At 44.1% G+C, this 27,381-nt stretch overlaps 2 protein-coding genes across 2 annotated transcripts in view; both read right to left on the bottom strand.

The window, feature by feature from the left end:
* The window catches only part of LOC120903644 (teneurin-m), a 520,615-nt gene extending 495,071 nt beyond the window's left edge, over positions 1-25,544 (bottom strand). Inside the window, exons 1-3 of the mRNA XM_040313191.1 lie at positions 25,400-25,544; positions 23,923-25,227; positions 22,230-22,851 (exon numbers count right to left, since the gene is read on the bottom strand). The gene's annotated coding sequence lies outside the window, so the exon portion shown is untranslated. The remainder of the gene's footprint in view (positions 1-22,229; positions 22,852-23,922; positions 25,228-25,399) is intronic.
* Positions 14,947-15,969, bottom strand: LOC120903645 (radial spoke head protein 9 homolog). Its single transcript, XM_040313198.1, has one exon. The coding sequence runs from the start codon at positions 15,809-15,811 to the stop codon at positions 14,996-14,998; it is 816 nt and encodes a 271-aa protein (XP_040169132.1). The 5' UTR covers positions 15,812-15,969; the 3' UTR covers positions 14,947-14,995.
* Positions 25,545-27,381: the final 1,837 nt, after the last annotated feature.

Below are 27,381 nucleotides of genomic sequence, written 5' to 3'. Positions count from 1 at the left end.
TTTTCACTCCAGCCGCCCAACACCCGGACCAAACAAACAAACAGAGTAGCACTGCCAGTCTCCAAAACCCCTCGGTTTCTCGGCCCGATCACTTACGCGGCCTGAGATATGCATGAGTGTTGCAGCACTAACCGTATTATAGCATCGACCCGAACCCGATCAAAGAGAATTTCTTGCTGACAAATCGAAAATCAAACACTGCTGCACTGTTGCACCACACACACACACACACACACGTGGCAAGTGCATTCGAACATCCCGAGAAGAGCTTAATAATTAATTGTTGGCCATTGCAGCAACACAACCGTGACGCAAGCGAAATGTGCTCCTTTGGACTCGGATCGATTGAACCGTTTTCCGTTTCCGGGCCACTCTACTGGTAGTCCGTCATCCCTGGCACAGGCGAATGATTGAAAGTTTTTGATCAGGCGTAATTACACACAGCTGCAATTTATACCCGTCGCAACTATTTACCTTGCAATTCGTCTCGGTCCCGGTGTGTGTCTGTGTGTGTTTGTGATTAATGGTCACTTGAACTTCTTGATAAAGTTTCGATTCTCGGTCGGTCAAGATGGTTTTGCCGCAACCGGGAGTGGTTCGGAGTGTTCTTTGTGGTCAGCACAGAACCAAGCAATGCGTCTGTATGCCTTCTGCCGCTTCAAAGTATGTGTCATGGTCGATGATGGTGTTATGGTTAGACTTTCATTTGATTGTTCTGAGCGGGTTGGTTGATCTCAGTAACAAGAAACCACTTCTTAATGGGAGCGAGAAGCTAACAGTCCAATTTATTGCTTTTTCCAGCAGGAAACATAGCAGCAAACGACAGTACGACAGAGTGTATGAAGTTGTGTATGTATCAAGTCTACAACTTAAAATTGGAATCTTAAGACAATTATCCAAACTTAAAACATTCATCTTTGTCACATTAAGCAATCTATCTGGTTTGTTCTTAAGGAAATATGTTTTAGTGTTCAAAATTTTGTAAAACTACTAGGATAGTAATGCATTGCATACTTTCAGGCTTCCAAAGCGCAAGAAGCGACATCCATACATTACGTACCACTTATAGTGAGAAATTCTTAAACGTGTTTTAGTGTTCAAATTTTTGAAAAATATAGTAGCATAGCAATGCATTGCATACTTTTGGGCTTCCCAAGCGCAAGAAGCGACATCCATACATTACGTACCACTTATGGTGAGAAATTCTTAAACGTGTTTTAGTGTTCAAATTTTTGAAAAATATAGTAGCATAGCAATGCATTGCATACTTTTGGGCTTCCTAAGCGCAAGAAGCGACATCCATACATTACGTACCACTCATGGCGAGAAATTGTTACCTCCTTGGACTGTGTAGGAACGAGGTCCCGTATTGTAGAACGATTTGACAAGTAGCCAAAAGTTCGTTACAGGAAGTTTGACATCTAAGAGCCCTTTTCAATTCAAATTTTATTTGTGATCAAAAAGATAAATCGGTCTGGTTATTGCAAGAAAAATGCCAATTGGTTCATACATTTTATAGGAAGAGTATGTGTGCCTGTAGTAACAGTAAATGTTTGAGGGTATGATGAAATTTCAAAGGCTTTCTGCTGTCAAATACCATCCAAGATGGCCATTCTGATTTTGGCTAATATTTGACCTCGTTCCTACACAGTCTTTGCCTCCTTATATTCATTTCCTAACAGATTAATTTCTGGACGTAATTTATGGCTCGCCCCTGAATGCATTTCATTACACACAATGATTGAACTCGCGCACGACACGTCTTCCGCATGACAAATTGCACTGCCACCGCATGCTGTCACCAAACAGAGCGATTACAACAAAAGCCACACATCCACTAGTAGTGTTGCTTTGCAGCAAAAGCAAAGCTCTTCAGTGTTTCTCCTTTCCTGTGCCACTGGCTGCAAACTGTCAATTGCAAAACTATTTTCCACACCATTACCCCCAAAACCCCCAAAATCACAACAGCAGTACTGCAGTACAGCAGTAACGCCACTGCACAAAGAAACGCTGTCACTCGTGCTTAGTGGCCGACCTCCGAAAACTTGTCACTTAGCAAAAGCAAACGACATGCAACTTTTGTCGTTAGTAAATATAAAACGCAAAGTGGAACATTTTCCCTCCAGCGCTGTTTGTGGCTGTGCTGGGACAGCGGCAGGTTTTGCCGCTTAAAAACGGAATGCAAGTTGGTATGCTTGGAGGTTTCCTCTATTTTTTTTTGTGTGTGCCTTGATGGAGTAGTGTACGTGTGTGCTTGTGTTCCTCATAGCACAACGCAGCTGTCAGTCAGCTGCATATGGGGCCGTTCCGTTGGCGCTGTTGCGATTGTTATTCATTAATCAAAATTTTGATACGTCAAGCCGAATGTTAATGCACGTTTCAACACGTTGTTTGATGATGAATTTATTATTCCCGCCAACGCATTTTAATGTCGGGCGCCACTCGCCTCTCGCCCCCTGCGTAGACCGAGAGCACATATGGTGTGCGAACGACACACTTTCCAGTAGAAAGTGAAGGGATGGAGTTTGCTGTGTATTTGTAAAATGCAACCTTCTGTGTGACAAGGGGACCCTTCCGGGTAGCCCCAGTGAGGAATTCACCACCGTACCGGGGATGGATGGTTGTTGGATTTGTCATGCGAAACGGTGTTGGCGTTCGAGCCAGATCAGTATCAGCTTTTCCTACGACGGAGCCCGGAACCGGAAAACGTAAGCGCAAGTTCGCAAGTTTGCGGTCATGTTTGTGCTGTTGTGTACGTGCGTTGCGGACCGGTGTTTCGGAAGTCGTGCGAAAAACCCCTTTTTCCGTTGCCCTGCTGGTGCTGCTTAATCGACTCTCCAGTGCCAGGAGGTAGCCGTAGAGTTGAACAAACATGCATACATCCCGATATATCCGGATCGTAATCTCACTCGTACGAAGACTACCGTGTCGTGGATTTGACAGTGGAATAAATAATCAGCAACTCATTGCTTGCATCGCCATTGGTGCGATGGAGGGTTTTTGTTTAAATCCGGTGGGAAGCAAATGCTGGGACTCTGCGAATCAGTTGCATATCAATCTTCTGGTATGCTTCCTGAGGCACCCATCAATCTACCGAGTATCAAGAGTGTTAAAGTGTGCACAAAAAGCTTCAAAGACTTGGTGGGAAGCTTACAAATAACTTCAATAATACGATTTCCATTTATTGCTTAATTATCATCATTAATTATCATTATCTAGAATTATCATGATATAGAAAAAAAAATTTGCTTAAAGCATTATCAATACTCATTACACGAGACCATCATTATCAATACATTTTCAAGCGTTTTGCAGAAAGATATGTGTTAAATATATTCACTAAAGTGCTGAATTAATATCACAACAGCTTAGTATAAATTTGATAAGAAGAGTGCACCTTAATCGCCGGTCTGTTTACAACTGTGTATTCATTTGCCCCTTAGTTCATTACATAATTCATTACAAAGTTCATTCGTGTAGTTCGAGCTGTCCATTACATGCAGTCCAAGTTAAGTAGTTTTATCTATATCCTATGGTTTAGTTCCTTCTAATTCATATGAGTTTTCCTATTTGAATTCATATTCGAAATATTTACTGTATATATCCAAAATCCAACAGTATTCCTACAGCTAAACGTTAATCATTTGCTATAGAATAAACTGCTTACAGTACCATTCAAAACGGAATGAAGCTAAATAAACAGACAGAGCAAACTATTATTTACAAAACAATTTAAAAACACGCTTGTCATTCTAAATTATGTTTGCATTAAAACCTGTTTAACCCCTTTCATTCGCTTCAAAACGATCTTCATTTTAGAAAAACAGGGGGACATTTGCAATGACCCCCTAAAACACCACACTCGACGGCCGACGTAAACAGCAATGCACACTGTTTACGCTCCACTACATGCTATGTTTGTGTGCGTGATTGTGTGTGTGCGATGGTTCGCTTTGTTTGGCCAAAGTTTACATTCCGGATGACCTCTTCAGTGGGTCTCGATTGCAGAACAAACGCGCGATGCCATACAGGGCCGCATTGGGAAAATGGAATCATATGCTCACCTAACACACACCCACATGCACAAACAGGAACAGTATTCAAGTACAGGATTCATGTTTGCGTACAACGCTTAATACACTGGGGATGGAAATTGGGTGGCCTCTGTGTTTCGAATGTGACAAGATTAAATTAAAATTTCAATGTGGTGCAGAATTCGATTAACGATTTTGGTTCGGTGCGGGAATGCATTGAATTATTTAAAGCCTTTTTTTAGGAGAGTAAACGGCTATTTTTGCTTCATTTGATTAAAAACAAAAAGGTGCAATGGTGAAGGTACAAGAATTGAAGGGGTTTTATTTTGTAAGCAGTAAACAGATAAGCCTTCATTTTCCTTCCCCTTTAAAATCGAATTTCGCACATAAAACTCAACGTTGCGTTGCGGAAATAAAGCAAACAGCAAATCCCATTGTAACGACCATCCATCGGACACTTTGCTTTAATAGCTGCAACCATCCTTTCCAGCCAATTAATCTTTGCCAACCGTACAGCCGAACGAATTTGCCGCTTTGCCAGCCTGCCTACTCATACCCTGGGCAGGGGACTCGTCCATTAGCGCGCTCCGTTTGCCGGAAATCGACGCCCCAATGACGGCACCGTGCACCGTTCATCACTCACCTGTTTGCCCCCCACCACCACCACCACAGCTTAATCCAGTTTGAAAACGGCCCCCAGGATACTGGACAGAGAGGAGGAGCAGCGACGGGAAAGGCAAAACCCATCGGTTCGACAATAGCTTCGCTTTCGCTAAAACAATTTGCCTCAATTTAGAACTAATTTACAATCGCTTGCTCCATCGCTGCCAGGGCGTACCGGGCGTCTCCATCTCATCGGGGAACAATTAATCTCTCACGTGGTCCCGGAGCCAGTTTCGCTATTGTATGTGTGTGTGTGTGCTCGCACTTGTACATGTGTCACGTGCCCATAAATCGACTTCCTTTTGCCCAACCAATGAAGGGTCGGGAAGGGGGGTAATGGACAACCGGGCAGAGTGCTTCGGATTCACTTCCGACCGAGTTCCGACTGACGATGACTTTGCCGAACCAGAGCCACTTTGCGACGTGGGCCGTTCCATTTCCTCCATTGCCGGATATTCATCCGGCGTACTATTAGCGAACGGTTGAGGCAGGTAAGCCACTTTAAAGTGGTGTTAGAAAATACCTGGTGGCCCGTTTTAGCACTCACACACACTCAGTGAGCAGGGAAGGAAAAATTCAAAGCTTAAAATAAATCTTTCCAATTAAAGATCATCGTCTGTCGGTGCTGCGTAAGCTGCGTCAATCCACCGTTCACAACAAAGCTCTTCATGGTCTTTTCAAGTGTGTGTGTGTGTGTGTGTGTTCGTGTGCTGCTCCCGCTGACCCAAAGCCGGCGGGCAATTGCATACCGATCGTATTACCGAAGCCATGATCCTTCACTCATTAAAATTAAAGCATCCGAGTCCTTCCATCGCGGTAGCTTCCTACATTAACTGCGTCACGCTCTATGAAAGGACAATCGGTTATCCCGAAGCGGTTGGTCATGGTCATACCTTTTTCCAAGCCGTTATCCACTACTGCCAGAACAGCCAGCCAGCCAGTGAGACAATAAGGAGCCCCGTTTGCCGGTGCGAAAAACGCTGCTCGGTTTACTAGCTCACCGTCAGCCGGAGTCGAAAACAACGAACGACTTACTGATAGCAACGCCAACGGTCTATGCTAAATGTGTCTCTCTCTCCCGCTCTGTATAGGTGTGTGTGTCTGTGTGGGGCACGGACGGAAGGTATGAGCCTGGAAGGCAATTCCTAGGACAAATGTGTGCTCATTTAAACTGGCAACCGGCTCATACCACGGACCGAGGTCGGACTGGATCGAGTATGTTAATGTCATTGTTTGTGATGCTGAAGTACCCAACCAGGGAAGAAGGACCCGACCCGGGGCCCGGGGATGCTGCGGTTTGGGGCCCGGTTTAGGGAGGGATGCAGGGGGAGGCGGCAATTGTGCCGGTAGATTTAATGAGCATTCATTTGTCCACTGCTGTGGTGCTGCTACCGAAGCGACCCGCTACCGTCCGAACCCCGTTCGTTTGGTAGATGCAGCGATAGAGAGGTTTTGCAGCCAACAATGGAGCCAGGCAAAACACTAGCGCTGCCTGGTGGAAATTAAACGAACAATGAGCCCGATAGTGGTAGTTTTTATTTTATTTTAATTCAGTAGTTTAAACAATTTAATCTTTGTGAACTTTAAACTCAATCTTGGTGGATAAAGACACTTGGAATTAATAAACATAATAATATTAATATTTTTTTTCGTTGCGATTATGTTTTGCTTTACGGGATGAAATAGCTTTAGTACATAAGTACTCGTGTTATGTATTATTTATTCATGCACAAAAATCAATATTTTAGGACATCATCATAAACCTCCTTTATTGAAATGTACTAAATGTACTAAATGTAGGCTGAATGTCTTATCCCTTCAATTTCGACCTCCAGCCCACCATCCTGCCAAACCATAACGCCAAACCAAACGGAAAATTAACGTAATTTAATGTAGAATCAAGACATTAGTTTAATTTAATCGCCTGCAACACCGGTACAATATACACATTTATTTATTTTAAAACCAACTCCCAATCCCAGCCGCCAGCTTATGGCCAGCACCAGCAAACGAATCGTACTCGAATGGGCACCGTCAACCACAGACCCGGGGAAAAGGGTGGTCACAAATTAGTGGTTTGGAATGGGGAAGGCTTTTTTCTTTACGCCTTGGTTCGCCCCACCGTACCGTACCGTGCTGTGTGTGGTAATGGTAAGCCACCGCCCAGAAGGAGGCACGCTTTGGAATGAGGTTTGGCCATTTTTTAAAACCCAGGTTTACCCGAGCTGGTACTCTACATATACAACGAGTAGGCCATGATGGTTGAAAAATTGAAAATACTTTGTAAGCGTTTCGACCACAGACAGGGCAGGGCTGGAAGGATAGGGCGAACAGATTAAGACGTCATAAATAACCTGATTTTCTGGTTTAATTTCTGTGCTATTTCCCAGCTTCAGGTATGCTAGGTAGGGTTGTATTGCTGTTGTATTGAGCCCTTTTTATTATTTTTATGATGTCTAAAAGAGAGAGAGAGAGAGAGAGAGAGAGGCCAACTAGAGGGAAAGAAAGATGATGTCAAAATATACTAATTTGAAACTAATTAAATGCCATAAAAAGACAATAATCAAGTCTCATTTAGCTTAAGCTTATTGCATTCTTATTTGAACTCCATTGCTTTAGAATCGATTTAAAGCTTTTCTGGTATTTTACTTACATTTTAGCATGTATTTTACCTCCTCCAGAATGTCAGAAAACCATTCTCGATAAATAGCAAACGCTTCGTTAAACGCTGCTCTCGAAAGCCCCAAAAACCCCCGGGCTCGCAATTGCCTACCAGCCAGCTTTATTGACACAAGGCCCGGGCGCGCCCAATCAAGGAAGCCTTGCCCCAAGGATTGATCGCAAAGACCTTCATCAAGGTGGCCTCGGGCTTTGCAAGGCTCCAAACCTTTCACGTACGTACAGGGAACGCCCTGCACATACCGTCACAAGGCACCCAGCACCTTAATGATGCGTTGGAAACGACAGCAAAACGTCGTTCCAATGACGCCTGTCGTGTCGTTTCTGTGGCTCGCCTGTGCACCAACGGCACGACACAGCGAGCGTATGTAAATTCAGCATCCCTCCCTTTGCCTGCCTCTCTTCTTCATCATCATCCACCCATTCCGTGAGGGTAAAAGCTCGCCATCCGGGCTAAATGTTACGGAAAACGTATGCCACACACACACACGCCGTGCCACACCGTGCCATCTGCCATTTTCCAGCCTTGTCCGTCCACCGCGATTCAAAATATGGTGTTCACCATTGGTGCGCACGGAAACACACCGACAGAGACAGACGGACGCTCACCGGGGCCGCTCGACGGTGGATATCGTAATCGGGGTGGACACACACACACAGCACACAGACATACACCGCCAGCCAGCATAACCATCGGAATCATCATCGACGTCATCATTGCCATAATCACCGATAAGGGACGATAGTGGACACGGCACATACATTCTCCGGTGGGATGCCACACGCCTCGCCATTTGATACGGGTGATAGAAAGAGTGACAGAGAGGAGAGAGAGAGAGAGAGAGAGAGAGAGAGAGAGAGAGAGAGATATCAAGAGAGAACGAGAGATATTACGAGCGATTGAAAGCAAAATTCATCCCGCACCTTCGACGTGAAAGGTTCATGAATATTTGATTGAAGTAATTTTAAATAATTACCGGACCTGGCTCATGCCGGTCACTTTCCCTCCCATTCGACATGTCCTTCCCCACCCTCTTTTATGCTTCCCCCACTCGACAGTTACATCAGTGCGCACAGTGCCGTGAATGCGGGACGATTTATTTTGATTTCAATGCGAATAATTTAGCACCCAGCCCCCGGTCCGACCGTTCCAGGCGGGTTTTCCTTTTCCTCTGAGCAGAGCGTCCAGCATGCATCGTACATCCCTGCCAGCCCATGGAGCGGTTCAAAATTTGCATTTTCAAAAGCTTCCTCCAATGGGAAACAGTGACAAAATTCGGGCTCCAAATGGTAACAGGGACGAGCACAATGTGCGCTGGGAGGCGGTTTTTTGGGGCCACAATTTCCCACAAACGGGAGCGCTTTTTCCATCCAATGCGACGTTTGGATGAGCATCGTGATGTGCTTTTATGATTTTGAAACAGAGGAAAAAGCGTCCTTTGTTGCAAGCATGTAATGGAAAGAGTTTAACAAAACTCGATTCAAAATTGCAGAGCGACATCATACAACAATTGAGGATTTTTTTTTCTTCTCTTTTCATCTTCACCTCCTTTCAGTTCAATTATCGTTCGATCGGTTCGAGCAAGTAAAAGAACGCCATCTTCCTACTCAGCCATCGAACACATGCTCCCATGCGTCCCTGCAGCGTTCAACATTGTCATTAACTTGGTCGAACAAGGGCACGGGACGGTAGCTAACTTCTTAACAGCTAGTGATTATTATTGGAAAAACTTTTACAACATCAGTTTAAATGAGACACCGAGCAGGGGAAGAAACGCGCACGATAAGATCGCTTTCGCTCGGGATGATCCTGGATCCTGGTGATGGCGCTGATTTTCTTTTGAGCCGTTTCTTTCACGACGGGAAACAGATGGCGCAAAGGCGAGCAATAGTATTAAAAGTGGAAGGGAGCTATTTTTTTTAAGAAGTCTATGGGGCTAGCGATGAAAATTGGTCCCGAACAAAAGCGTCTGCCGAGAGATAAAACTTTCCTAACTGAAGTATATTGTGTTCGCTGAGTTGGGAGACGGCGGAGAGCATTTACCCAAACAGGCATTATTGAAAGCTCGACGCAGTGGAATGAATAATGTCGTTGAGAGGTTGTTTTTTTGTTTGTTTATTCGCTGCTGGTTTAATAAAAGTTGTACAATGGATGTTCAATTTTCTTGAAGCAGATGTTTGGATAAAGAAACTTGAGGCTATAATTTAATTTATTTTAAAATAAAGAGCTGCATTGGCATTGGCTCAAAGTAGTTTCAAATGATCAGGAAATAACTGGACTTGAGGTTGAAATTTAAACAACTACAAAGCGTAGTTTTCAATCCTTCCAGTAGAATGACACTTCCCCCTCCAAACGGAACAATGTTAATCTGTTTCGACATTGCTCCACACATTGCTCGGTCGCATTCGTGTCCACTCAATCATACAAATAAATTTCCCAATCATAAAACTGCTGAAATGTTGTACCCTCCTGCTCTTCTTGGTTTGGAGCGCAAAGTTGGAGCAGCAAAACTTTTTCGATAGAATAGAATGCTTACTCCTCCCTCCCCCCAAGCTGATTGCTGTTGTGTTGTGATTCAACCGGAAGAGTCGAAAGAATTGCACCAGCTCCACGGTCGACCGTACACACCCGATGACGATAATCGAAATGGATTGGATATTGCCTCAAAATCCGCAATCGTTTGCGCGCCGCCTTCCTTTCCTCCTGCAAAGGGATGGGGAATAGGTAACAATAGAGCACGCTGCATGTACCCCGTCTTCCAGATCCGGGCAGCATGATTGTTTCCCGATTTCACATTTCCCTTCCCATCCTTCCACTCACACGCACACTCCTTACAGTTTGCTAAACTACTGTCCACACATTTCGAGATATAGCGCCTCCGTTAAGAGCTTGAAATGACCGTAATGGCTGTTGGAAGCGGTTTGGAGCTGGCGGCCGACGATGAACTAAGAGGTCCCCTGCAATGACAAAGATCACTTTCCATCTTCCTGGGGGGGGGGGGGGGAGGGCACAAAAACCTCTCCCGCTCCAAGTGGAAGTTCAGCTATTCATTGTCGTCTTCGGTGCGTCGTTTGCTGCAAACCAGGATCTGGTCCCGGTGCTGGTAGACTTCACTTCCACGGCCACCGGGCAAAGCAATGACAGGTAAACCCCCATTGCAGCGAGCGCGGGCGGTAGATGAAAAGATTAAAGTTCTTAATGATTTCCTTGCAAAAACACGCTCCGGCTAGTGCAATTTATCTCTCCAGCTTTCTTTTGTTGCGCTCCAACCGCTCCAGGATGGGGCATGGGACATACACAATACAGCCCGAGTGCCCGACACCGCCACGCCATGTTTCATCACCTTGAAACCTTCGTGGGAGGGTTTTCCGGTCTTTTACACTTGTAGAACAGGAAGACGGTACAGCAGAGAAACAGAACAGAGCAGAAGAAAACAAGAAACACACACAGAGAAGAGCTTATCCCCTTATCTGCCGGCGAGGACGAACGAAGTCATCGCATTGCACAGGACACACTGCTGCCTGCCTGGACGACTGCCCATTCAATGAAGTATCGCGCACGAATCGGATTCCGTACTGCAGCTCCAGTCTTTGCACGCCGGTTTCGCTTTCTTCCTGCACTCTCTCTCACTTCAGCTTTTACGCCAGGCGCCAATCCAAGGGTAAAATCGAATCCAGCTCCAGTCGTGCTCGAAGATCGAACTCGAGGAAATAATGCAACCAACGGCCAAGTATCGCCGCCACCACCAACACCACCGCCACCATTTTTGCGAGCAGTGGTAAAGTATCTTCGTTTATTCAGCCAACTTGCTGCTTGCTGCAGGCCGGGCAGGGATAATTGTTGGTAGCCAAAGTCAACCTCTTCTGTCCGCTACAATAGTCCGGCAGCGCAAAGAAAGCACGATATTTATCGACTCCAGTCGTTCGTTGCTTCGGTATCGTTGAAGCACTAGCGTGGGGAAGAAGCTACACTTGGGGCTGAGATGGAAGATTTAAAGAATTGTATCTGACATAGTTTGCTGAAGAGTTGGTCGATGTAGCAATAGCGAAAGCAATCATTCTTCGCTCCGCAGCACCGGAGCACCTTGGCCGGAAGCGGACAGGTATGGTTCGGGTAAGATAAGGTTAGCTTGGGGAAGCTTCGTTCGAGGTATCACTTGAATGTGAAAACTTCTGTGCATTGTTACTGCTTCTATGAAATTTATAAGATTTATTTTAATTCCATTCTTTTCAAAGCTATAATTTTACCTTTTTATATTCATTTCATGTTTTGCCTTACACAGAATTCAAGCATTCGATTATTTGTAGTTTATATTATTTTAATATTGCATTTTTGCATTTGATTTTCATATTGTTCACGATCTTTCTCATAGTTTCTGTTCTTTTCTTTGTTTTACATTTTATTGCTTCATGTAGTTGTATGTCTTATTACTTGTTCCTTGTCCTCTTTGTTTGTTTTATTTTACTATTTTCTAATAGGTTTTTTTTATATTTCTTATTTGATTAATTATCTTTACTTGTTCTTAGCTAGCGCCAACAATTATAAAAATTTTCTTTGCAAAGCTATAATTTTATCTTTCTGTATTCATTTCATGTTTTGTCTAGCACAGAATTCAAGCATTTGATTATTCGTATCTCATATTATTTTAACATTGCATTGTTGCATTTCCTTTGCATATTTTTATTGATCTTTTTCATAGTATCCTTTACTTTCTTTGTTTTACATTTGAATGCTTCATGTAGTTATGTCTGTGTATGTTTTATTACTTGTTCCTTGTCCTCTTTATTTACTTTACTATTTTATAATAGGTTTTATTTTTATATTTCCTACTTTATTCATTATCATTACTTGTTCTTAGCTTGCGCCAACAGTTATAATGTCTTTCTTTCCAAAGCTGAATAGTGCTTTATTTTTTTGAACATTAATATATTTGAGAGATACAATGTTCTAAAGAGCTATTCTATAATCTCCGCTCATAGTATATTATCTCCCCATGCGAGCATTTCCAAATAAGGCATACTTTTCACATCTATTCTAACTCTGTAGCCTACAGCCCTAAACCAGACAACGTCCCCCGGATGCACTCGTGCCATACATGTGCCCAAATTAACAGGCCAGCTGCAATCGAACTGTCATTATCAATAAAGTATCCGCATTCACAGTCACACTGCACGATGCATCCACCACTCAACAGCGGGACAACAGACGGGTCAGGACGCAACGAAACGAAACTAACATATGCCTGCCGGGTTGCAATTCGATTTTATTTTGCTGGTGCGCTTTTTATCTCCGCCCGTATCTGGTGTGCTGTGTGGCCAACCTATCCCGGGCGCAACCTGCGCAAACGTCTAAACAGGCAGTGGGGTCACACACAGCGGGGAAATTGACTAAATTCTACAATATCACCCCGGGACACGGGACCAACCAGGCAGCCTTTCCGCTTTATCCCATCCATAACCGTTACCGTAAAAATCACACATGCTGAACTTCGAACTTATATTTCTCCCCAATGAATCGCCCACTGCTGGTGCACAGCTCTATTGTCCTTTTGTCGGGCATGGGTGCACCGGTGGAGGCGATAACTGGTGGTGAATGGTGACGATGATGATGATGATGATCCTGATACAGTTCGACCGTTTAGGGGTTAGAATGTGGCGCAAATAGGCCAAACAGTTTCCACTTCCCAAAACCCCAGTGCGCCAGGTCCCACACACGCTCGCGCAATCGATTGCAATTTGGCATTCAACATTCACGTGTGTCCTCGAGCGACGGAATTTCAAATTTTCCCTCCCAACCCAACGCAGCCACATTTTGCAAACCTCAAACAGCGCAGCGCATCCGAATGGGGAAGCACATTTCGCAGCAACCTTTCGTGTGAAACATTCATGTTGCCCTTGCCAACAATAACAACCCAGAAGACGAACGACGAGCGGGCGACGATAGGGGCGAAGAGCGACACACACGTGAAAACAGATAACGCAGTAGCAGCAACAGAGTACAGGACAATGAGAAAAAAAGCCGATTCCAATAGGAAAGAAAAATCAGACGGCTGGTACGATCAAAACAATAGGAAAGCTAAACGGTTGCTGTGAACGTTAACGAAAAAGCTCGCTTGTTGGTTGGTTAGTGTCCGTTTTGTTTCGGAGAGGTTTTTTCCATCCCTTTTTGTCACTTCTTTTTTTGCGTTCTCGTTGCGTCCCTATTTTCATCAATTTGTCCTGCTGCAATATCGAGATGCAAATTTGGCTGCAATGTGGCAGGCATAGTTATTCTTCACCACCATGGTTCGCGATGCTTTTTTGTGACGCATCTTTTTTTTAATGCTGATGTGCTTTGTGTGCTTTGCACACTGTGTGCTGTTTGCTATTTCACTGTCATTGATCCGGTGTACTGCAAACAGACAAGCGAAAATGTTTAGATGTTTTTTGTTTAAACAATATGTGTTGCTCATTTAAGTTATTTTTGGATGTTGTTAAAGTGTCGTTATTTGATTGTAGTTCTGATTGCTTATTTTTGTCATGTTTTTGTAAGTTTTTTTCACTTTGCATTTCATTTCTTTTTCATTTTGAGCCACAGTTATTTTCATTTCTTTCTTTTAACAATGATTTTAGTAATTATTTGTATATTATATATTTTGTTGTTTTTCGGAAATTGTCTTATACTGTTTAATATGATATTTTCGTCTTTATCTTTCTTTTTTTAATGTTTTCTTGTATTTTTGCTATATGTTTCTGATTTGTTGTATGTTATTTCATCTTTTAAATATTTTTTCCTTTTGCTTACATTCTGAGAACAAATTTGAAATTAATATTTTGTTATTATTCAAAATACTTATCACAACAAATCTTATAAAAAAAATTCAACAACTGGAAAATTTTGCACTGTAGTATTTACTCATGCTCAATGACTTTATCTCCATGCACTTCAACCACTTTAGCCTCGTCACAAACAAACACTACTCGGTGCTCGCTCAAATCTTTCTTTTCCTCCACATTTTCAGCAATCATTCGCTTACATGTGCAGTTTTTGGCAACCCCAAATGTCCCCAACATGCTCACCTGTTTATGGACATGTTTTTTTAAATCATTTTTAAATTTTCATCTTTTTTTCCCCAAGCCACATTGACAAAGCCACCACGGGTTTCCACTAGCGAGTTTAATTTTGCTGCAAAATAGAACTTATTACCCAGTTGAAGTGGCTTTCGTCGCTAGCGCTAGCGGTGCAATATTGTGTACGATTACCTTACCCTGCGCCGTGCCGCGTGATGGGTTTCGCCTTCAACCATTAAAGCTCCTCCCACTGCCAACCCCACGCGACTCACTCCACATACGTATACGAGAGGAGAATTGAACCAAAAAAACACCACTTCACTCGGAAACTGTCGGAAAGAAAACGCAGACCAAGCGGTGGAAGGAAAATTCGTGGCTGTTCGGCTCGTGCGTTGAGTGCCTGCTGCCGTTCGGTACGGGGAAGAAACGATACGAACGATTGCAGCGCACCCTGGCGGGCGTTCGGTGAAACTGTAGCATCCTTAGCCAAGACACAAACCATAGCCAAGACAACAGCACGTTTAATGTTTTTCTAAAGGATCGTGTTTCTTATTTAGTCTTTCATCCATTTACACCTCTACCATAAATGGAAGATCCCAATTTTTACGCCCATCGCCCTGGTAAAAGAACCCGTACACGTTGCTGTCCGCTTTGTGGAAAAATTCCAGCCCCAGCCAGTGCAGCGAACTCCACACCACCAGCCGCCCGGAATCGTCCAACCGCATGGTGAAACTTTTGCCCTCCGGCAGCACATCCACCTCCAGCCGATCGAACACGTCGAACGAAAGATCGCACTCCTTCCGGCCGCGCAGATTCTCCTCCGCCGGCCGCTCCGGTCGCCGAAAGTGTTGATAGTTGGCCAGCTGCACCATCTCCGCGCGCGTCAACCCCTGGAAGAACGGGTTCAGCACCACGTCCCGTTCGGTTGACATGCGCAGGGCGCCGCGCGGTACACCGGCCGCCTCCCGCAGAATCGCATGGATCACGTACCAGAGCCGATCCTGTTCGCGCACCACCACACCGGCACTGCCCGCCGCCAGCGAGCGCATTTTGAACGCGAACGACGCGTTTCCGGTAAATTCTCCCCACAGTCGGCTCCACTCTTCGGTCCAATCGGTCGGCTCGAGCAGCAGTATCCAGTCGACCGCGTTCCGGCTGTAGTAAAACTTTCGCTCCCGGAACACATCCAGCCCGGGCGTGCCGAACGCGAGCAGGTATGCGACCGAATGGGCCTCCAGCCGGCCGAGAAAGTAAAGCTGGCCCAGCTGGTGATCTTGCTTCAGCAGCGTCAGCGAGCTCTCGAGCTTGAGCTGCTGGGCGGCCGGGATGGTGCGCCAGAAGTTGGACAGCAGCGGCACCAGCTCGGTGAAGCTATCAATCTCCATCGTTGTGTGTTTTTTTTTCTTTTCGGTTGGATGGAATGGGAAATTCGCGTTGGGAAGCTGTTAACGAACTGCTAATGAACAAACAACTTTTCTTTGGGGCGAAATTTTGGGCTATTGTGTAGGTTGCTGGGATTGGAAATGAAGTTGTGCCTTTTCGTGTGTATGCAGCCTACTTGGTATTGTGGGTTTTTTTAAGACTTTGCTCCACTTACATACTAAGGATGTGGATGATGCTTCATTCGCTCTTCGTCTAAAAACCAGTATTGGAACTAGGGTAAATGTACCACCAGGCCGGTAAATGTTTTAATTAATGCAAATAGGCAGACAAAAATGTTTAAAACAGTTTTACACACCTAAAAGCGTGTTAAAAAAACACTTAAATTATTAATTTCATGTTGCCCATTTTGGTCATTTTGCTGGCAGTTTTTACAGTCTCTTTGATTTTAGTTACAAACATAGTAGGCATTGGAGAAATGAGACTGCCTGACGGCTGTAGAGTACGGCTCCGACTGGCTCACAAATTAATATTTTTCTCTCAAGTTATTAGATTATATATAATGAAATTGGTGAAATTTGATACAAAAAGTGTGGTTGTATGTGTCGACAAACGCAATGTAGTGTTCTGATCAAGTTATAAATGAATGTGCAGTAAAATCAAAAGTGTGTTATTGTGCCGAAATATCAAAGTTTCGGCGGGAGCCCACAACATTGATCTGTAAAAAATCCACATTTACCGTGTATCTATTTTCGGCAGCATTTAAAGTGAACAATTATTTGTTTTTCGTGTTTGAATCTTCCTAGCGGGCTAGAATAAATTCTGCAACCATAGAAGCTTTCATAAAAACCATACTTTCATGGTTTAAGTGCTCTAGTTCTCTGGTAATGAAACCTGCCGAACTAATGAATGAATATGACTAACTAACTATGAATACCAAATGACTATATCTCTATTTTAAAAAAATGTATGGAGACTATTTCCAACGCATTTTTGCGTAATTTCACGTGTTTAGTTATCCTGCCAAAAACAGGTACACTGCCGAATACTGGTACAGTTACCCTAGAAGCAATAAATAGAACATTATTTTCCACTACGACTAATATCAAGACTCTTTTTGATGCGTTTGCATAAGTAACGTCCCGAAATTCTTTCCCGAAAAACTCAACATTCCCGTAGGAATTTCAAAACCACACACAAAACTTCAAGCTCAACTCTCCGTCTCTAATCTATCCAAAAATATTCCATTTGCACAGCGACGAAAACTGCAAATGGAACTCCAAATTAAACACTTCATCCCTTCCCTTCATGCAGCCAGAGCATCAAACCGGATTTGCAAGGAATTTGCATACTTCTATCGGCTTAGTAGAACAAATTTTAGCAGAGAGCGGAGAAAAGGGAACATCAAAACTGTGACAACGGAAAAGCCGATCGAGAACCTTAACATAATTAATATTCTCCAATCCATCCATCGAGCTCGAAAGCTGGCTGGTACGTACTGGCTGCACGGTTTCCGTCTAACAAATTGTCACAAAATCGAATCCATTTCACCGTGCACCAGCAAGCAGCTCGTCCAGCAAAAAAAAGGATAAGCTCGCTGTTCTTGTCTTTGCACTTCCCTTTTTCCGTTCACGTTTATCGCTCTGACTATGAAGAAATTCAAATGCTTCCCAGGGAAACGATGCATTCATATTTACCGTTCATTTGCCTTCTCATTTTCATTTGCAATTGCTGACGGTGGAGTAGCATGCCTTTTTTTCTTCTTCTTCCCCGGCATCGCAAGCGACAGCGAGAGATCTGCTTCGCTGCTAGGCATCTGCTTTCCGTTCCGGGCTCATTCGCTCATTCATTTATGCAAAATCACTTGCAGAAGGAGAAGTCCTCGGGCCGGTGTCGGGAAATGGATATTTGTGACAAGGAATATATTTTCGGACGCCAGATGCGTTTGGAGAAAGAATGTATGCAAAAAAGTAGTTTTTTTTTGTACTTTGCTGTGCTTTATAGAAGTAGTGAACTTATGCAAGTATTGAAAGTTATATTCAATCAAGATACCTTTTTTCCATACTGCATGTAAGCTATTTATCAACATTTACAAATTATATTTTCCAGCCAAAACTCAAATCCAATTTGAGCTCTCTCAGCCATTCAGAGTATCCGATTAGTCATGCGATATGCTGCAACGCTTCAATCTTGCGCCGCGTACACCGCGTGTGCAAAAGCGCAAAGCTCTTACGCCAGGAAGGAAAGGCATTTTTAAACACTGGAACTTCGCAGCCGACTTCAACTACCAGCGAAACCTTACGGACAATCGTACACCGCGAAGCCCTACTTGCAAAACCCTGAAAAAAGATTTTCCACTCTGTATCCTTCCTTCCTTTCTGGCGCGGAAGTATGAGTCCTCCGGCCAATCAAGGACGAAAACGACAATTTCAACACCGCAGCAACGTTGCTGCATACTAACCTCGCTCGCACTAGCACCCACTACACACACACACACACACACACACACACACACACACACACACACACACAACCTCCCCAAAAAGGGATACAAAATTTGCAAGGGAAATAAGAATTGCCCGCGAGCTGTACTGTGGGTTGATTTAACACTCTGCTACTCTTCCCTCGCGCGTTTGCCGTCGAAAGGGACAGAACGGAATGAAAAAAAAAGACGCTTCTCTCAACACGGTGACCAAGAAAAATTGCACTCCAGTCCATCGCCATCCGGAAGGAGCTGGCTTGAACGAGGTGGAGGTGGAAAACTTTTTCCTTCCGTTTGGCATAATTATTGAATTTCTGCCCCACACAAAAGCCAGAACCGGTGCAGTACAATGCAGTTTGTCGGTAGCTTAATTTGTGTGACGGTTGCAAAATGAAAAGGAAAAGGAAAGAAAAAGGCGAACGAAAATCAACCCGAAAGAAAGCCAAAGCAGAAGGGTTTTGTCACACACACTGAGAAGAACTGAACGGAAGAAACTGGATGCAATCCGGAACCACTGGCCACTGGAGCGGAAAACTGGAATGGAGCGGAAACGGGAGGCTACCAAAGGGCTGCCAAGAATGGCACAAATGGTAAACCACCGGTCTGAGGACTAGCGTTGGCCAGAGGATTCCTTCGCTAGTGGTGACACGCCTTCAGGCGATGACACCACCAGTACCTTCGTTGACCAACTGTGCCGTCCCTGTCTGTTCGCGTGTCTTTTAATTAAGTTATTTTTGCTCCTTGTGCGAAGCCAAGGCAGCTCCCATCCGGAGCGTGTGCAGCGTTGTCCGGAAGTCGGTGAAAAAGTGATTTTTGAGCTTCTGGAGAGAGAGAAAGAGAAGCGTATTTTTTTCTTTTCGTCACCACAAATCCGGTGAAGTGTTTTTGTGCGCTTTCTTGAAGGATTATTTTGTTTCAGCGCGCAGAGCAGGAGACGAACTTTTCTCCACTGCTCGACTTGGACAACTTTTGATTTTATCACTGCTGTTTGACGCGATTTAAATCATTGTTATCGGGTGTTTTTGGAGTTTGTTTCGAGAGTTTGCAGCTGGAAGCTTAAGGGGATTTTCCAGTTTACGTCCCCAGCTAGTGAGCGCTATTGTTTATGGGTCTTTGTTGGACTTGATCACTATGAAGATGTACTACGCTTGCAGGAAAATGCATGGATAAGATGTCTTTATAGGAATTTTAGACTCGATATTAGTATTATTTCAAAGTTCATGGTTTACAGCTGTCAGATGCCATTCAAACCCATATTGTGTTTAAGCCACTAATTAAGAATGACTTTCTTGAGGTAAGTCCTAAACATAGAAATTATTATCTATAATATAAGGATTCTCTATGTTTGACTTATTTAAACCACGCAGTCAGAAAAACAAATCACTGCTAACGGAGGATCACTAGTTTTCTGTGGGAATTGATCAAACGTCTGGCCTTGCAGAAGCCAGCGCAGATATACGATAGACCACCGGTCCGCCTAAGCAATGGATCTCTTATTAAGCTTCATAAACAAGAGCAGCACCTTTATATCAGAATTAAGACCTGCTGACTTAATGTGAAAGATTCTGAAGTTTATAATAGTTCACATCATATTCTTCATACATTACGAACACAAAACAAAATTCCCAACCAAAATAAGTTGAGTTATTGAAAATAATTTACAAAAGATGTATTAATTTTATTGGATTGCACTAAAATTGTATTAATAATTTGCTGAACAGATCTTAATTGATATCCAAGTACCAAAAATATTCCAATAAATGTGTCATGTGTCATTATGAACTGATTTTCACTTCTGATTTTTTAAGACTTCGCTTAAGTAAAACTAATGTATGGAAGGTTCACAGAAAGAATAATCATTGGTTGCTTGATCTAAAGCTAACACATTACACAAGAGTTTTTAAAAATAGTCGCTTAATAAGCCTTTTGAACACTTTCAGTCACAGATTTAGTTTAAACACTCCTTTTGATATAACTGAAACTGATAACAATGCTTTTCAGCTCATTTTGAAAAACATTTCAACTATTCGGCACCAGCAGCAGGCCTCTTCAAGTAACTTATTCGATCATCCGACTCTCTCATCAGCTCCCCCCTTCACAATCTATCCAAAACTACGAACCCCATTTGTCATCATCATTATCATCAGCACCATCGGCATGATTATCGTCGTCACCACCATCGGTGTCGGTCGGCTTGGGTGACAGCGCCGGTTCGAAAATCAGCAAAAGTGGTATAAGCGGTGAACAATTATCACCGTCAGCAGTAAAACCATGTCAAACTAGGCCGTAGGAACGTTGTGCAGGAAGCAAACACCAGTCAACAGCAGCAGCAGTGGCAGCAGCGGATGCAAAAAAAAACAATGACACGAGAAGAAGAGCCTACTCCTATGCTAGTCAAGCGCAGCGAACAACGAGACATTGCTGGTGGTGCAATTGCAATCTCGAGGGTGGCAGGGCTGTGACAAGCTCGGTTGGAACCACCGAAAAACCCACCGGAAAAAGTGAACTTCAACAGTTTCAAACCGGAAACGTGCAAGGGCCAGAGCATTGGGTGTGTTGAGGAAGGACGGTAGGGGGAGTCAGACTTTGTTTCGATTGCGGTGAAAGTGCATCCATGAGTGACATGCAGCAGACTTGGACACACACACAGAGACACCGAAAGAGAAGGGAACTAATTTATCCGCCTCTTTATCGGTGTCAGACAGTTTTCAGCAGTTTTTAAGGGTATGAAAAAGCTTGGTCAGTTGAGATACGATCAAGCACACACACTCACAGCAGCACATTCGAACGTTCAAAATGAACAAACGGAAACAGGCAGTGTCCTCGGAGTTCCTCTTTTTTATAAGAGATGTATTTTGCAGAGTGTTGGAATAGTTGCTCGGTCTGAAGTAGAGGTTTACCAATTTTTCCTCTGCAAATGTTCGTGACCGAAAATTTTAATTATCTCCAAGTGCACCACTGGGTGTAGTGACGTGTTGTGCGGATGTTTGGGCTGGAGATGGAATGATACTTGAAATAAAAATGGAATATTCTTTAAAAAGGTTGAATTTTGGATAAAAATTTGGGTTAAATTCTACTTTTTTGATGCCAAGAACTTTTCTTGTCTCTAAAATTCATCACGTAATCTCCTGAATTGGATTAATTTCTTTTAAAATAACATTTCCAATAAGTAACTTTCTTCAAAATGAATGAGTTTTAAACATTCAAAGTAGTTAAATTAATACTCTTCAGTCATTAAGTCATTCAATCAACACAACAAACGATTGTTGTGGTGTGTTGTACTACACTCGCAAAGCAATCTAACAAAGCTTTAAAAAGTACCTTAAATTACCATTCATTCCCGTTTGCAACATTGTCAAACACTCACATACACACCAAACAGAAGCAGATTATCGCAAACGAGATCCACTACAAGAGCTTCTAAGTATCTTTATGTTTGCACAGAAATCCTCACCATGAGACACCGCCAGCGACTAGATAAACAGAATCAACTTTGATCCCCCCAAACCAAACGCACGGAACACGAGAGGGCGAAAGCGAAAGAAAGCAAGCTTCGAAATGACTCCAATAAACCTTCTATCAAATCCCGGAAATCCCTCATTCCGGTAGGGCGAACCGAAGCGAAAAGCGACACCAACAAATCACACCGTGCAGCGTGGAAAATCCAACAGCTCTGTCACCTAATTTTATCCTCCCTCTCCCATTCCGGCGACGCTGTGTTTACTCTGCACCCTACTTGTACGGAGTTAACCCAAAACTCGGGAACAGAAAAAAAAAGAAGTGGGAAAATGGATAAAAAAAACTTTGCAACTAGAAGAAAAAAACACCACCAAATGAAAAACGAATCAACTTTGGGACACCTTCTCGGGTGTATACTTGGGTGTCGTTTTGGGCGAGCACAAACAAAAAAGAAGCGCAGGGAAGATCCCAATATCACTTACCTTCCGAGCGAGCGAACGCGATGCAACGAAGAAGGAAAACAGTCCGTTCTGGTACCACCTTTGCGGGGAAAGGTGCTTCAACCAACAACGACACTTCACGCAGGCCTTCTATCCTCTTGACTTCACACTGTTTTCCAACTGGCTTCTGGCGCTCGCACTTGACCGCGTCTTGCTGCGGACGGTGGACACCGTTTTCCACTTCACTGCAATTTTCACTTCACAAGTGTGCGGGAAACGCTTCCTTCCTTTGCCCCAAAAATTGGTGTTTTTTACTCCCTCTCCCTGCCGTCCGGCTGCCGATCTAGCACGCAGCAGCACGACTGCTACCGTTCGTCTGCAAAGGTTCGAAGTTCGAAGAGCGAGTGTGCCTGGTGCCGCCCCGAGGGCTCGACTTCTTGCTACGGAACTATCGGCACGTGCTTCACACCGTTCTGCACTGCAAAGACGTCCGCCTGCGCGTCCAAGGAAATTATTACGTGTTTAACGCGCTGAGCCAAAACGGTCCAAAGTTCAGCGTTGGCAGCGTTGGGTAAGCTGAATGCGCCGAACGGCACACGTAGTGTGTAGTGTGTAGTGCAACTCCCGGTAAAGGTTATGCTCGTTTGACCTCGCGCACTGGCGGCTGCCGGAAAGAAGGGAGATATTTTACCCGATTAGAAAGGCGTCCTGTAGCGGGAGCAAATACGTCGGCTCTATTGCGTTCCCTTTTTTTCCACTCCCAACAAGTCACCCGCTCTATGCCACCTCGAGCACGACATCGAGAGCATCCCTTGCCCGGTGCTTTTCACGCCTGTCTGCGTTGGGACACATTTTTCCACGCGCGCGTGTGTGTGCGAGTGTGTTGGAAAAACTCCCACCCGAAAAACAGGACGGGTTCACGCCAGCTGGTAGGACGGAACAGGGAATCCCCGGAATCACGACCGTTGTTCCTGGTGCTGCTGCTGCTGCTGCCGTAGGTTGCCTGTCGTTTTTCCACACCCGTGAGCAGGCGGTGAAATGAAAAACATGCTACCCGTGTATGTGTGTGTCTTTCCTTGCACGCTGTTTTGCTGTGTCCTCTTTTTTTTACTCTACTGAGGCACGCAGTGTGTCCTTTTGCACCTCGCGTCTTCCACGGAGGTTTGAGATGCTGTTTTGATAATTTTAGCGAGTGAACATGTTGAACCAGAACATCGAGTGGGTGAGCTTTTGCTTTGACAATTGTTTACCCCGTTCGTTGTTTTTCCTTCTTCTCACCAGCTTGCCTTTGTTCTTTGCACTGTGCAGTGTGTTTCACCCCTTTTCCGTCTGGCTGAGCAGGCTAAGAAGCGTCGGTGCCAGCTGTATCACAACGACGACGACCGGTACCGGAAGATTGTGTCAGCTATCGTGGCCCGGAAAGGTTGGAAGGTTCACAGGGTACAATCGAGGGGGCTTGGGGTTTTCTTGTTTTGCGCTTTTAGCGCAAAAGAGCCTCCCGTTTGCGGGGGAAAGGAAGCTTGTTACAGCGGTACGACAGATGCACACAGTATTATGACAGCGCCACACGTGCCGTACAAATTCATGTGCGATATAAAACGCCGCTCACACGCTTTCAAACACTCAACCACCGCGATAAGCACTCGAAATGGAAGGAAATGTACAGACAGCCTCGGTTTTTTTAAAAGTTCCCAGACAAATCCCCAAACGAGAGGCTGTGAAAGTATGCAATTACCCTTTTCTGTGTTCTGTGCGCCTGAAGGTAGACTCTGTTAATGCACTAACGCAGGATTAAGGGACTAAAAGGCAGCTATTAATAACTGCTGCGAATATTTGCTTCCCTAAAAGGTTTCCACAAACACACACACACACACGCACAAACACAACTATACACTTACTCACACAAACACACGCACACATACGGGCTTCATTTTTTCTTCTGTATTGCTGTACACTAGAGTCTATTGTGAGATTATGAAGATCGACTACGATCGGTATAATCGTATATAATCGTTGTTGGTTGATGGTTTTTCTGGTGTTTTGCCTCTCTGACTAACTCTAACTTTGAGTATATGTGGGTTAAGGGGGATTAACGTGACACTTATGCGTCTGCTTGTGATGTGGGGAAAGGTTTAACAACTAGTTCACAACCATTTTTAAACACTTAAGTGAGCATCAAACCCTGTTGCGACGGGGTGTGGGGATTATTCGGGAACTAAGCAGAAACTGGAGAACGGAAAATGGTTACAACTTAATCGACCCTGCGATCGTTCTTGCTGTCTTGCTGGTCCTGTTAAGCTCTTCAAAGGGATGTCCGCGGTTGGATTTTACCTACTCCTAACGATTACTTTAAGCTTTTCTTAGCAACGATCTGAATCGTATTGCTGTCGCGTGCTCCTGTACGATCGTTTACTCACTCGCGCACACTCTCACCCACAAACATACACACACATACACACTAACAAAAGCCTTTTTTACGAGTGTACAAAGGCTGCTTCCTCCCTCAGGACAATCTTGTTGCAGTGATATTCTTCTTCTTCTTCTTCTTCTTCTTCTAGCTCGTCGCCACTTTTCTGACCACCCCCGGGTGCAAGCTTTAATCGGTTTCAAGTGCCACTTGACAGCATCGACGCCCCTGGGTTACTAATGGGTCGATGGGCTAGGTCTTTACACGCTGGTACACCGCGATAAACTGGCGGCCCTAGCGCGGTCCCGGTCGGTCTACCGATCGGTGTCGTACCATGGTGTACACATACACACACACACGCGTTCGTGTCGTCGTCGTCGCTAGTCCTTTCCTTGCAATGCTTCGGTGACTGCAACTGGCTGCTCGTGTGTGTGCTCCCAACAAAAAGCGCCGTTTTGCTCCACCTCCGTGTGTCCGCTCCAGATGAGACCGACCTTCAAAAACGCGGATTGCTCCCCAATGGAAACGGCTAGCCGACCTAGCCTATGATGCGCTCGTGTATTCCCAGCAGGATACCTTACCCGAGTGGCTGGTGCGAACGAGTGAGTTCGTCGCGTGAGTGCCGTCTGGATGCTGGGTTAATAGGAATTTAAGATTTATTTCATTTTGAAAGAACGACATCAAATATATCGTTTACGAAAGTAATAATTAGCGTTTATTTAAAGGTCAATAGAAAACCATGTTTTCAACAAAATGCTAACAAAAAACTATGTTTTAGAGACATACAAATTCAAAAGTCACTCACCATCAACGACTTCGCTCGGACTCACCAATCGAGAACTCAGCAACAGCATTTCCCCAACAAGGACCCGAATCCAATGGTTCGAATGACTCCACACGTCCTCCTGTCCTGCACTCCTCACCACTCTTCTCTTCTACATTGGAGCACCATCGGGCTCCCCTTATCGTATTCAAAAACGAACCAGCACGACGACGACGACGACGAACCGTTCGTGCTTGAAAAGCGTAATAATATAATTATTGTGCTGGGAGTAAGGACGACTTTCCCAGGATGCATCTTACTCGTCGCGACTGCAGCGCGATGGGACTATTATGCGTTTGCTTTCTTTTCTATGTGTGCAATTGCAGCAGCTGCTGCTGCTGTTGCAATTGGCATTCGGCTTTCGGTTCCAAATGTGCAAAGGCGACTGGGTTAAAAGGCGTTTCCTTTCCGGGCAACTTGAAGATTACGAAACAGAAAAGGGTGCTTCGATGGGTGTAAAAGTGATTTAGTTCTTTTTTAATACTTTATTTCATTTAAGAAGCTTTGATCAAGAAGACTTCCTGTAACACATTTGATTATAATATTGTACAAAACTTATTGTTCTTTTTTTTTCTTTTGTCCTCTTATACTGTTCCAAAAACATTCTTGCTCCATTTATTAACATTTTTATTATTATTTTTTTTTTGATTATTTTAATCACAAAGGACTTCTTCATGATTGTTCATGATTTCTTACATTTTCCATGATATTCCCTGATTATTAATTCATCTAACTATTCTAACTATTTCTTTTCATAACTGGTTCATTACCTTTTCATTCCATCATTATTGCCCTAATTCCCATTTATATTTCCCCTTACCCTTTAAGTAACTCAAATGCTCAGTCAGTAACGAAACCGATTAGCTGCTGCCGATGCGCTCTCGCATATTTTCCAATTATTAAATGCGTCCTCATCGTCCTTTCATCCTTCTTCACTCCACAACCTCTCCACACGAAAAAAAAACAGCACGTTAAATATTATTAACATTACCAGGTTGTTAATCAAAAAAGCACCTTCAGCTAAGGGTCCTTTAGAATTCGTTTATTTCTCAAGTGCTAACCATCACCCTACGCTCCACCTTGTAAACACCCGCCCGTTACATTAGACAGAAAGCGCGAGTGGGAGTCCCAAGCCGTGTTTGGTATTGCCAGGACCTGCGCAATGTCCATTCGCTTGACGGGCTGAAAAACTGCAACAACCGCCTTCCGCGCCTGTTTTCCATCGAGTGGTGCGTGTGTGTGTGTGGCTGTGGTTTTTGTTTTTCCCTTTTTTCACCAGCGGCCACCGTCTTCGGGTTCGGCGTCGGCAAATACATTGCCGGAACGCGAACCACTATCGAGGGGGAGCAGAAAATGTTACGCGACATGCAGCATGTTGCTTACGTGAAAAGCTCGCAAACAATGCGACAGCAGTGCAACAGTCGCACCGCGTGTCGCGTTGTACCGGTTGCAAACCGAATTTATTTAAACCGAACACGAACAGATCTATTTATATTCATATATTTTATTTTTATCTTTATCGTGTCTCCGTATTCGGTGGGCTTGCTGCTTTGAAAGGGAGACAGGAAGGGCCAGTCGCCAGGTGCCGGTTTGGTTTAGTATGGTGTGCTTTGCCCGGGGCTGTTCGATAAAGCCTCTCACAGTCTGTTTGTGTTCCAGTGCAATAGTTCGGTGTACGAGTTTGATTTAGTGTCGTCCTGTTTTTTGCTTCCCATTTTTTATCCAAAAAAGGATCCTTACAGACACATTTTTCGTTGGCTTTAAAATGTTCTGATGCAATCTCAAACAACCATTTTATTGTAAACTAAACTGTTTATTTTGAGCCTTCTCTACAGCTTCCTTTTCAGTTTTTGCAAATATTTACTTTGTCTGGTGCAAAATACCCGAAGCAAAATAAACATAAATCATACACAAACAGGGACGATCGCCGATAATTGATGGGGGGCATTTAAACGCTTCACAAA

The sequence above is a fragment of the Anopheles arabiensis genome, chromosome 3 (assembly GCF_016920715.1).
Source record: "Anopheles arabiensis isolate DONGOLA chromosome 3, AaraD3, whole genome shotgun sequence".
In the NCBI taxonomy this organism is placed as follows: domain Eukaryota; kingdom Metazoa; phylum Arthropoda; class Insecta; order Diptera; family Culicidae; genus Anopheles; species Anopheles arabiensis.
Note: the sequence above shows the minus strand (reverse complement) of the source record. Positions and strands in the feature narration are given on the sequence as shown.